At 33.1% G+C, this 12746-nt stretch overlaps 2 protein-coding genes across 2 annotated transcripts; one reads left to right on the top strand and one right to left on the bottom strand.

The window, feature by feature from the left end:
- Positions 1–123: 123 nt before the first annotated feature.
- On the bottom strand, positions 124–699 carry LOC110700874 (pectinesterase inhibitor 3-like). Its single transcript, XM_021878456.1, has one exon. The coding sequence runs from the start codon at positions 697–699 to the stop codon at positions 124–126; it is 576 nt and encodes a 191-aa protein (XP_021734148.1).
- Positions 700–4016: 3317 nt separating this feature from the next.
- LOC110700872 (protein FAR-RED IMPAIRED RESPONSE 1-like) lies at positions 4017–7303 on the top strand. The gene is made up of 6 exons (XM_021878455.1): positions 4017–4242; positions 4320–4418; positions 4780–5478; positions 5656–5777; positions 5966–6439; positions 6560–7303. The coding sequence occupies exons 1-6, from the start codon at positions 4017–4019 to the stop codon at positions 7301–7303; spliced, it is 2364 nt and encodes a 787-aa protein (XP_021734147.1).
- The last annotated feature ends 5443 nt before the right edge of the window (positions 7304–12746 follow it).

Genomic DNA, 12746 nt, shown 5'->3' with positions numbered 1-12746 from the left:
AAGCATAAACTAAAAGAAAACTCATAATACTTAGGCTCCTAAATCTTGCTTGAAAATAACAAAATACTTAAACAAGTCTTATTAATGAATAACTACTAATGTAGTAGTATAAAATAATCAAATTTAAAACTGCATACGACGGATGAGATCGATAGCATTAGTAGCAAGATGATTGAGTGGTGTTGTAGATTCTTGAACTCTTTGTAAGACAACATCTCTAGCCCTCAATCCTTGTAAATTGTTAAGGCAAGTGTTTATAGCCGTAAACACGGGTCTGATGTTATTAATCATGCTTGTCCTCTTCGACTCCTTGTCACTCTTACTACCACCACCCAAGTGGTCCGTGGTGTCCATTGCTGCGTTCAATCCCTTGACCGTGTTAGCGATTGAGGTACTGCAATCATTGAGGGAGTTGGCTTCACGGGTCCAAACTTGAGGTTGTTTCGAGATTTGTGTGATGCTCTTAGACCCTGATTGGGCTGCAGCTATGGTGGCTTCTATTGCAAGGCGAGTTGACTTCTTTGGGGTGCTGTTGATGCGGTCAACGTCGGGGAGGAGGGTTTGAAGGCATAAGGCTGAGTACGTGGCGTCATCGCAGGTGGATATGAGGTATGATGTGGCTGGGGAGTAGCTTGCTAAGGAGCCTGTTACACAAAGGAAAAGAAGGGTCGCTACCAGAAAAAATTGTTGTCGTGCCATTGTTTTGGTTTTTTGGTTGTTGAATTAAAGGATATGATGTTTTGGTTTGATGTGAAGAATTGAAGGTTGCATGAAATATTTATAGGCTTATTTGTTTTGAGTCGGCTAAAGAGATTTAACTGCAGTGGAATTTTATGTCAAGTATAATTCTACAATGTCGGTGCATTATTGGTATTGTTGCAATTCGATTTATTTAAATATGGAAAGATATAGAGTTCATACAACTTAACCAGAGAAGTAGAGATAAAATAAACAAAAGCATGTCACAATAATACATACTCGTAGTCGTAGTATTATGAAAATTTTGTCATGTTAATTACTTATCCCAACTTTTAAAAAGTACTACTTCCTCCGTTTCAAAATGATGTTTCTATTTCGTAAATCGATGCAAATTTTTACCAATCTTTGACCGTAAATATCTTTAATCTCACACTAGCAAAAATTATAAAAATTAGATATTAATAAACTACTCACCAAGTCGAATCAAACTAGATCCCACATGACTATATTTGTTCTTATAGATTAAGTGAAATTTAGAAGATTCTCTTTTTTAAAAAAAGGTCTAAGATTACAAACAACAACATCATTGTGGAACGGAGGGAGTACCTCCATAGTACATTATTATCTTGTATGGTTTTTATTTTTTTTTAATTTTTTTTTACATAAATAAAAAAAAGGTTTATTTATGAAAAGTTATTACTAGTGTTTATCCTCTTAGAAAAAAAATCCTTTATTGGTTTAGTAAATCTCTCTACGCGTAGTCCTAATGCTAATTGGAATTCATTAATTTGTGCATAATAAATAGGCAGGTTATTTGCGCTTGAGTTTCATACACAATACTTTGTCAATTTTTTTTTCTCTTGGCGTTCTTACGTAAAGAAGTACTAATGGCTGAAGTCAGTAATGTTGTTCATAGTATCATGAGCAAAATGACATCATTAAGGTGTGTTTCTCATCCTAAGAAATCAGCAAGCAACATCAAGAAGAAGCAGATTATCAAAACCACCACGTCTTCAACACCGGTTTCTTCTACAAATAAAGGTGTCACGGCTAATCTAGGCGTTGTAACAATTACTCGGGCGAATCAACAAGGCAGCGACAACTCGTGTCTTCCCAATCTCCCTGATGCTCGAGTAGCTATGCCGTCTTATTGTCACAAGTTTAGTTCTAGGATATTGAGTAATATGTATTAGCTTAGCGTACAAGACTTTCTTTAAGTCATTAAGTGTAATTAAGTAGTTTGAATAATGCTCTAAATCAATTTCTTAAGCATTATGTTGGTGTACTTAGGAAAATTGTTTGTAAGCAGAAATTTGTTATTAATCAAATCTAACTTTTGAATTATGACTCACTTGGTTTGTTACTATTAATTTTAGGATCATGAGGCTTTTGTTTTCTTGATTTTTGGCTTAAGGTTTAAGTCAAGTAATGTTCCGACATCTAGCTTGATTTCAAGTTGAGTCCTATTCGATCCAATCACCAAAACTATTCCCAATTTATAATCTTATAATGAGAGAATAATAATTATCAAATTCAAGTTTGAATAATGCTCTAAATCGATCTCTTAAGAATTATGTTGGTTTACTTTTGTAAGGAGAAATTTGTTATTAATTAAATCTAACTTTTGAGGTATGACTTACTTGGTGCATACGTTGGGTTTTTTTTTTTTTTTTTTTTTTATCCTACTGTTAATTTAGGAGCATGAGGTTTTTGTTTTCTTGATTTTTGGCTTAAGGTTTAAGTCAAGTCATATTTGACATTTAGGTTCAAGTTGAGTCATATTCCATCCAATTACCTAAACTATTATTCCCAATTTATAATCTTATAATGAGAGAATAATAATTATCAAATTCAAGTTACGTGGTTTCAAGTAGAATTTTGGTATTAGGTCATGAATTTTAATTTAATGTAATTGATTATGAATCAAGTTTTGCTAGTGAGTCATATTGAATTCAATTATCAATAGGTTTATTAAGATGAATCAACAATTACTATGAGAGTAGACTTGAATGTATGTCGGAGTATATTTTAGAGTAGCCCTAATACTATAAATATGGATAATATTTTTATAAAGTCTACCTTTCCTTGTGTACATACGGAGAATAATTAATTGATTTGGTAGTTATTTAATTTGACTTGCATTGATTTTTGAACTAGTAAGGATACTTAATTAAATAATTAGTTCTAATGTATTTAATCATTCGTTATTCATCTTCAGTAATTTGATAATCCAAGAAACATTTAATATAATTGCTCAAATCAACTAACAGGAAATCCCCCTTATATTTAATTTGTGCCAACAAAATATATTCTACTCCGTAATTAACAATACAATTAAAACACAAGCATATATAAATCAATGGCTAAAAAAATAATCGTAATCAATTTATTGATTGACATATATTATACTTTCTACAATCTACATTAAACCTAATGGAATAAAGTATAAACTACAAACAATTAGGGCTCCTAATCCCGAATCTTGCTTAATAAAAATAACAATAAATTTCGAACTTAATAAATACCTAATAACGTGGTAAAAAGTAGAATTAAATTTAAAACTCCGCTAATGCGACGGATGAGAATGATAGCATTATTAGCAAATTGATATGCGTGATGATAAAGTGGCGTCGTGGTAGAATCTTGAACTCCATTTGAAACATACCTTAATAATAAATTGAGAATCATGTAATAAAATAGAATCCAGTTTAAATATTTGCGTGTGCGACGTAAGAGATCCATAAAACTACTAGCAAGTTGATTAAGTGATGGTGTAGGCTTCGACTCTTGTAAATTCGCAACGCAAGTGTCCGTATCATCATGCAATGGATTATATGTCATGGCTGTGTTGTGATTTGCCATGGCTAAGGAGGATAAGCTCATAGCGCAAGTGTCCCTAGCAAGCAATGGATGAGACATGGTTGCGTTGTAGCTTGCCATTGCGAAGGAGGGTGTAACGGATAGGAAGAGGAGGAATGCTACTAGAACGAGAAATAATTGTTTCACCATTATTTTATTTTTACACGTGTGAGCCCAAATTGGGCAGCCCAATTTGCACTTGTTTGCTGTGATTTTCAGTAAATTAGTGAAAACCCGGTTTTATTAAAAGTTTTTACATACAACCGGTGTGCAGTAAAATACTGAACAACGGCTTTTCGCACGTGTGAACAGTATTTTTTTTTTCCTTTTTCCAAAATAACGAACATCTCCTTCAGCAAGCAACAATGGAGGAGAGAGAAAACTCCAATTTTCCAGATTCAAAGCTGCTTCACCAAGCAACCATGGAGGAGAGAGAAATCTACAATTTTCGATCAACAATGCCGGAAACCTCCAAATCGTCCAATTACGAAAACCTAATGCGCGAATTTCTGCAATTACAAAGAGAAAATCGACCACCATTAACGCAATATCCAGAGAAAACATGGAGTTTCGACCTCAATCAAACATTCAGAGAAGATGAAGCAGAGAATTTCGTTGATGATCTCGATCAGTTTAATGATGATAACATTCAAAACTCAAAAGTTCCAGAAATTCAAATACAAGGTAATAATCTAAACAAATACTAACCTATTGTTTGTTTTTGCTTAAATTTTTTATTTAATTTTCAATAATTAATGCAGATATTGAAAATCAAGGTGTTTTAAATACATTAGAAGATGAAGATCAAGTTATTCCGAACACACTAGATGAAGAAGGACAACCAGTAGATGAAGACGAAGGTAAAATTCTATAAATGTGACATATATTATGGCAAAAGTTACATATATTATGGCAAAAGTTATATTGACTATATGTTTATTTATAAAAGCATTTATGCATGTCTCTTGGTACAAAAGTTACTAATATCATTACAAATGTTACCTTTATTAATACAGAAGTTACTTGTATTATATACCCCTGTACTAAATAACTTATTCTTTATGCATATGCTTAAGTGAATAACCTATATATATAACCCTATGCTCCCATGTTCTCATGCCTCTAGGTACTTGCTTGTGATTTTGTTCATGTTGTAATTGTGATTTTGGTTACAATTGTTACAAGAAAATGCTAAATATCTCTTATTCTACTAATGCACAGATACAAATCCAAAACCAACAGATACCACTGGTTTAGATATGGAAGGATCATTAGTTGGAGTGGAAAGAGACACTTATCAAGAAATTTATGACTTGTACAGTTTACATGCTTCTACAGTGGGATTTTCAATAAGAAAGCATACAACAAGGTATCGCTTACACACACGTATAGTCACAGAGAAATACTATGTGTGTTCTTCGGAAGGAAAAAGACATACTGCTGCAAAGAAGACAAATATGGTTCTAATGGTTGATGAAGATAACAAGGATTTAAAACAAAGAAAACCACGACAAGTCTCCATTACAAGAACTAACTGCAAGGCAAGCCTAAGAGAAAAAATGAATGATGATGGAAAATTTAAGGTGGTGTCACATGTGTTACAACATAATCATGAACTAACTAGAAAGCAGTGGCATTATTTGCATCGATCTGAGAGAGAAGTAACAATAGAAAAGGCAGAAGCAATTAAAACAATGAAATCTGCTGGACTTTCAACAATGGACACATATAATTACATGTGTACAGAAGGTAATGGAGAAGAAAACTTGGGGCATAGTGTTGTAGATCACCTCAATTTCTGCTCAAGACTAAGAATGGAACAAATAGAGGCTGGAGATGCTCAGAAATTAGTGAACATTCTGATCGAAGAACAAAAAGAAGATCCTAACTTCTATTTTAGAGTGAAATTCGACAAAGAAGGTAGAATTTCCAACATTTTTTGGAGAGATGCAATGATGTTAGAGGATTACAAAATATACGGAGATGTTCTTGTATTTGATACAACATACAGAACAAATCGGTAAAACCTTATATGTGCTCCTTTTGTTGGAATAGATAACCATTGGAAAAATTGTATGTTTGCATGTGCATTCATAGGCAATGAAAAAACAGAGTCGTTTGTGTGGTTGCTTGAAACCTTTAAAAAATCTATGGAGAATAGAATTCCAACCTCCATATTCACTTACCAAGACCAGGGTATGGCTACTGCAATTGAGCAGGTACTACTTTTTCTATTTCAATATCATATTCACTGATTCCAGTCTCATTTTAAGTCATTTTTGTGTTCATAACTTTTATGAATATAAGTATTACTTATGTGAGTATAAATGTTACTTTTGTGAGTAAAAATATCACTGTTGTGAGAATAAGTGTTCAAGTTTAGTGACATATCACATTCTGAATGCAGGTATTGCCAGACACAAGGCATAGGCTATGCATATGGCACTTAGAACAAAATGCAATAACACGATTTGGAGCCCTTAAAAGGGATAATGAGTTCAAAAAAATATTCATCAAATGCTTGAAGGGATGTGTGACAGAAACAGAATTTGAAGAAAGATGGAAAGAAATGATACAAAAATTTGATTTGGTTAATCATGCATGGTACCAAAGGGTGTACAATCTAAAGGAAAAGTGGTGTCCAGCACTTAGTAAAGATTTCTTCTCGGCAGGAATTCTTTCATCACAAAGAAGTGAAAGTACGAACCATGCAGTAGGATTCAGAGCTAATAAATCAACAACACTGACAGAATTCTATGGCATCTTTGTAAGAACCATAAAAAGATGGAGAAGTGATGAGAAGTATAATGAGTTTACATGCAGCAAATCAATAGCCTTTACTTCATTGCCACTATCCGGAATGCTAAAGCATGTTGCTCAGGTACTTCTATATTCCTTTATTACATATATCTAAGAACTGAAAACAAACAATATAAGCAAATATAAAAATGATACATGCAAAGGAACATGACTGGTAGTAAGTTATTGCTCTAATGTACAGGTTTACACATTGTCTCTGTTTAGAGACTTTGAAGAGGAATTTGGCTACTCAATGGCGACCACAGTACAAATTCTAGGGAGAACTGAAGAAAACATTATTTTTTATGAAGTATCTCTAGAAGAAAAGCCATGGTCTTCCCAACAGGTAAGTTACATACATGAGAGCCAAACTATATGGTGCACTTGCAAGAATTTCGAAGCTTCTGGTTGGCTCTGCTATCACTGCCTCAGAATTTTACATCTACATTCTATTACAAGAATTCCAGAGAAGTACATTAGCAAAAGATGGACAAAGCTTGCAAAGTCTGAAGTATGGAATAGAATGGAAAAAAAGGATCCAAAACTCCCATATACACCATGGAGACATACAATGATGAGAAAATATTATAACTTAATCTTAAAGAGTCAAGAAAATGAAAAGGCAAGAGCATTCATGGAGGAAAACTTCAAAAGCTGTATGAAAATGGTGGAAGACTTACTTGCGGCTGAAGCTTTTACAGAGGAGGTTGCTGCAAGTGATGACAATTCTAATGTGGCAGAGAGTGCTCAGAGTAACAATAATATTGCTTCTTCATCAACAAGTACAACCATACCCACTATATTAGACCCTAAGAGAGCTGTAACAAAGGGAAGAAGTAAGAGAGCAAAAGGAGCACTTGAAAAAGGGAAGAAATCAAAGCAAAAAGCATTACCAGATCCAAATTCAGAGTTTGGATCGAAGACACCTACTGTGCGACTTTTTTGAACTTGTAGTGAGTTTGGATGAAACACAACTGCAAACTTTTTTGTAGTGAGTTTGGATGAAACACAATTGCAAACTTTTTTGTAGTGAGTTTATTTTTGTTTAATGCTACTATTGACTTTCATACATAATTTTGAATTGTGATATGGAATTGCTCATGAATTATGAACATTTATATAATATTACACTGATACTTAAAAAAGTAATGCATATACTGGCAAAAGTGATGCATATACTGGCAAAAGTGATGAATTTACTAACAAAAGTGACACTAACACTTACAAAAGTGATGCATTTATAGAAAAGTAACACTAATACTCGCAAAAGTAACAATAATACAAACAATGCATCTTCTCACAAAAGTGATACTTTTTACTCACAAAAGTATTGCATACTCACAAAAGAAATATGTCACTCACAAAAGTGATATTTATATTCACAAAAGTGACAATAATAATCACAAAAGTGTCCGTTTTTAAAATGAATAACATGGTAATATATATGATAAACTTCAAATTTTCATTTAAATCAACTATATTTCTGTATGATGATATATGATACACTTATAAAATTATAATCAGAAATATAAATAAATAAAAATAAGAACAATAGATTACCAATATTTAATCATATATATATATATATATATATATATATATATATATATATATATATAATAAAATTTGTACAAACATTTTGAAAATATTAACACTAGTTTAAGTGTCGATATTTATCACTAGTTTCAACCTCCAAAAGTACTTAACTAATTACAACTTCCAAAGGTAGTTAACTAAAAACAACTTCCAAAATTAGCTAAGATTTAGAAGGAGTGTACTTCTGTGTAGCCTTTGTAGTCCGTTTTGCTTTCGGAGCAGTGTCAACAGCAGGAGGAGCAGTTTCAGATTTCTTCTTTTTCTTATCCGCTGCTGCAGCCTTCCTCCTTCCTTCAATTTCAGCAACATATGCAAGATCGCTCTTCTTCTCATTAAATTTTTCAACTTCTGCTAAGACTTCAGATCTTGATTCGTTCATGTCAGACAACACGAGTTTTGCACAAATCTTAGCACGTAAAAATTTCCTCCCAGCAGCCTCACAACAAGAAAATAAAAGGCGCATTAATATGTATAAAACATTAGCATAAACAATAACAAATGAATTAATTCAGATCAGTTTCAAGATCACTCACTGTTCTAAGTTCATCTACAGAAAACAATGTATCACCAACAAAATGCTCCATATGACACATCATATACACACCACAGTCATTATTATCAACCTTACTCTTCCGCCACACTAAATCAGCAATTTTGAACTTGTAAAAAGGGACTTTTTCACTCTTTGGATGATTTCTTCGTGCAAGAAAATCACCAAATTCAGAACACTGAAAAAAAAACAGAATATTAAAAACAACAAAAAAATAAGATTAAAATAGAAACATACTTTAAAACAGACAATAACATACCAGATAAAAAGTCAAATTTTGAAAATATGTAATCATCTCATCACTCCAAATGATATTATCAACATAATGAACCAATTCATTGCCATGATCAATCACAAACAGCACACAATGTTCATCAACAAGAATAGGAAAATAATCCTGAAAAAATAGAACAAAAGTAAGCATAAAGCACAACCATCAAACAGTTAATATATATAAAAAATTAAGATATATACCAAGTCTGCACCAATAACATCACAACCAGAATTTTCATATGTAACCCATTCATCCCAAATTTCGTGCAAATCCGAGACAGCAGAACTATCTTCGTTCCCCTCTGATACATGCAAAAAAGAAAACTAAAAGGAAAAAATAAATAATTGAAAAAAGTAAGAAAACAAATAACTCAAAACAGAAAGTTGCTTACACTTTGCCTCGCACCAAAAAAGAATCTTTGAGGACCACAAGTATCATAAAAACACGATTCATTTAGATAAATGCAGTAACAATCAACTACTGACCAACGAACCAAATTAGGATGCACCAAAGACACCATATCCTCTCTTGGAATGATATCATTAATTACATAGTCAAACAATATTATTAATATCAAAACAAAAAGAAAAAGAAAAAAAAGTTTCAAAAAATATGACAATTAAAAAAGAACTTACTTATTATTAAATAAGTGTTCCACCAGACAATAATCAAGAGCTTCTAAATATAATCGAGGTAATTTTTCACTAAAATCACGAGAATTAATTTTCATAAATGGCGTAACAAACACTACACTCTGACCACCAATTTCACCACAGTCCAAAGAATACAAACTTTTATTCGTTCTCATGACTGAACTGATGGAATTGTGTCTTCGATAAGTGCAATTACTAGATATATCAAGGATCACTATTATGGAGATAATAAGTTCATTCTCTTGGGGGGTCATCATCTGTTGCTAGACTATGAGAGATGTTCTTTGGGCTAGTCAAATGGTCCAAAGCCCGCTAGCTAGAATGGATCCTATGAGGTCACACACAAGGGTATTGGGTTAAGCAAGTTAGAGGCCCATTAATGGGCCTCATGAGCAATTAACTAATCATGAAATGGATTGGGCTAGCATAGTTAGATTGGAATTAAGTTTTGGGCTTTTGACATGGGCTCTTATTTAGAGATGAGATCTATAAATAAGATCCATGCCTAGGGTTGCAAGTAAGCAGTCATAATTCACATACAGTGTATTTTGACATCAAGGCTACCAATCCCAAAGACCCTAATTCCTCTCTCTAACTCACGACTTTCTCTCTCCTCCCCTCGTTCGTACGGCCGGCCACCTTGGTGGCGCGTGTGGTGGTTCGTGGTGGTTCATGGTGGTTCGTTGCTCGCACTTATCCATAGAAGGTCAATTGAAGGGTTCAATTGCAACTAACTAGCATTAGTGGAGGTCTTAATCTGTGCCCGTGGACCAAGTAGAGGAATCACGCTTGAGGTTCTTTATCTCCCAATGTTCTTGCTCGATCGCACGTGGAATCACGCTTCAAAGGTATGATTATATGTTCTTTATGTGTTATGCATTAGATCTTGGGATTAGGTACTGTATGAATATGATTCATGTTTTTCCGCTGCGTAGTACCTATAATTCCCTACATGAACCACCTCTGCCACCACCATCTCCACCACCACCATCTCCACCACCTCCACCATCTCGTAGGGTAGACTTTGATGAAGTACTTGCATCAACTTTAAGTAACTCATCCACTGACTTCATTTTTATAAACTCATTAATTAAGCCATCAATAAGCTTATGATAATGGGGGTTAGACAAAAGTTGTTGTGTTTGAGACAGCTCAATAGAATCAGCATCCAAAGAAACAAAATGTTCAACAAAACGACTATGCACCAACCGTTGTAAAGTACTAAAACAATTGGAATTCACAGATGAAAACAGCTTCATGTTCCTTTTCATAAAAAGAAACGCCTCATGCAAATCCTACACATTAACAAACAATTATATCAGAACAGAACAAATGTTTTATTAAAGAAAAAAAAAGAAACATACATCAGTTGCAGCACTTTTGATCTTAGAATCAGTTAATACTCCTTCAGGTAAATCGAAAGTCACACATCTTCTATCATCATCAATAGGAACCGCACCAACTTCACCCTTACTTAAGTTGTTAACATTCGAATCAACACGCTTAGCAGAAACTGGATAAGTCAATTCATTCAAAACCCCCTGACCAAATCCACCAGCCTTCAACTCCAAGGACACCCTGTTTCTCACTTTTTTATCTGTCCAGTGATGGATAAGAGGAATAGTTGAGTTCTCTACTACACCTTGGAAATTCAAACAATGAAAATACATAATCTTAAGCAACAACAAACATCCACTAATACTATCTTTAGCCTCAGAATTTTTGTAACTAACAACAGAATTCATCAACTTTCTCAAAACAAATGAACACCAATCAAGATTTTTAATCTGATCAACATCATCCACAGCATTAACTAACCTAAAATTAACAGTCCTATTAGCGGTAGGAACAAGCATACTACTAAGAGCATGCATAACAAATAACCTCTTAAATTCATCACCTCCATCCACCAACTCCTTGATCCTAGTTTCTAATCTAGCCAAAGGTATCAACTCCTTAACACCAACATCAAAAGAAGATCTCCATTTATTTTTCAATGCACTATCATCTTGAGATTGACCTTTGTAACTACCCTTCATTTCAGGAACCTCACGACCTTCTACCTTAGGCAAACCAAAAACATCACACACATCATCCTTAGTCACAACAAACTCCTTACCATCAGCTACACAAAACATAAAAGTATATCCATTAAAACTCTCAACAAGCCAAGGAAGTATACCTCCAACCATACTCTCCACACGTAAAGACAACAAACCACCAAATCCAACCTCTTCTACATGTTTTTTTTTAAGTCGGAGAAAACCCACTTATAACCTTAACTAATGAAGAAGGTCTACAACGACATGTAATTTTCCTATCAGGCCTGAAAAAACAAAAAAAAAAAGATGCTTACCATTCAAAAATGATAATAATATACTTATATACTGAAATTTTAATTATCATATAAAATTAAACATGAATTATGAACATTTATACAAATTTTTATACTTATTCTCACAAAAGTGACAATCATAATCACAAAAAATGATACTCATGAGAGTCATGACGCTCATTAAATGAATATAATACTCAAAAAAGTGATTACTGTCAAAATTTTCACAAAATGATACTTGCACTCACAAAAGTGACATTGATACATACTAAAGTGAAAGATATACTCACAAAAGTAACACTTAATATATTGACACAAAAATCACATAAAAACAGTCCTATTAATCAAAGTTACCTATACTCTTACAAAAGTCACAATTCCATTCACAAAAGTATAGCAAATATACAATATTCTAAAACATAAAATCTTACTCGTCATCCTCTTTTTCATGCCTCTTCCTTTTATTTCCCTTGGATGTACTTCCTTCACCTTTCAACATCTTTTTTCCTCCTGCATCCATTTTATTTACTGCTTTCTGAGCTCTACTATAACGAAAACCTTTGATAGATCCTACAAATTAATTTAAAAAAACATCACAACAGAAATTTTGACAAAATTTGACAAGAATGGCAGAGAATGGCAGCTTCATTTGGTTAAGATGTAAGATTGTACCAAATATATACAGGCAACACAAAAAGATAAACATATCCACCATGTTTGCCACACTAAAATCAAATGCAGCATTTAATTTATATCAAACTGTAAACGAAAATAGTAGCAAAAAACCTAAAATTCATACACAAAATGCTTTCATCAATTGTACTACTATGAACATGCAATTTTTCATTTGGACATTTTTACAAACACCTAGCAGGCAATTCTCAAAATAAACCTGATCTAAGCAAAAGCAAGTGATTAAAACGCACAACTAAACAAACATAGCACAAATTGTACAAAAAAAAAAAAATTGCGAAAATGAGA

This window comes from Chenopodium quinoa, unplaced genomic scaffold (genome assembly GCF_001683475.1).
Source record: "Chenopodium quinoa cultivar QQ74 unplaced genomic scaffold, ASM168347v1, whole genome shotgun sequence".
Classification (NCBI taxonomy): domain Eukaryota; kingdom Viridiplantae; phylum Streptophyta; class Magnoliopsida; order Caryophyllales; family Amaranthaceae; genus Chenopodium; species Chenopodium quinoa.
The sequence above is the reverse complement of the archived record's forward strand: the minus strand, read 5'-3'. Positions and strand labels throughout refer to the sequence as shown.

What these genes read in the sequence shown, in the direction of transcription:
- LOC110700874 (XM_021878456.1), bottom strand. Translation starts at nt 699, where the DNA reads ATGGCACGACAACAATTTTTTCTGGTAGCGACCCTTCTTTTCCTTTGT.
- LOC110700872 (XM_021878455.1), top strand. Translation starts at nt 4,017, where the DNA reads ATGCCGGAAACCTCCAAATCGTCCAATTACGAAAACCTAATGCGCGAA. An exon ending in AGTGAAATTCGACAAAGAAG is followed by an intron (nt 5,479 to 5,655) that starts GTAGAATTTCCA and finishes GTGCATTCATAG; the next exon opens with GCAATGAAAAAACAGAGTCG. An exon ending in TGGCTACTGCAATTGAGCAG is followed by an intron (nt 5,778 to 5,965) that starts GTACTACTTTTT and finishes TTCTGAATGCAG; the next exon opens with GTATTGCCAGACACAAGGCA.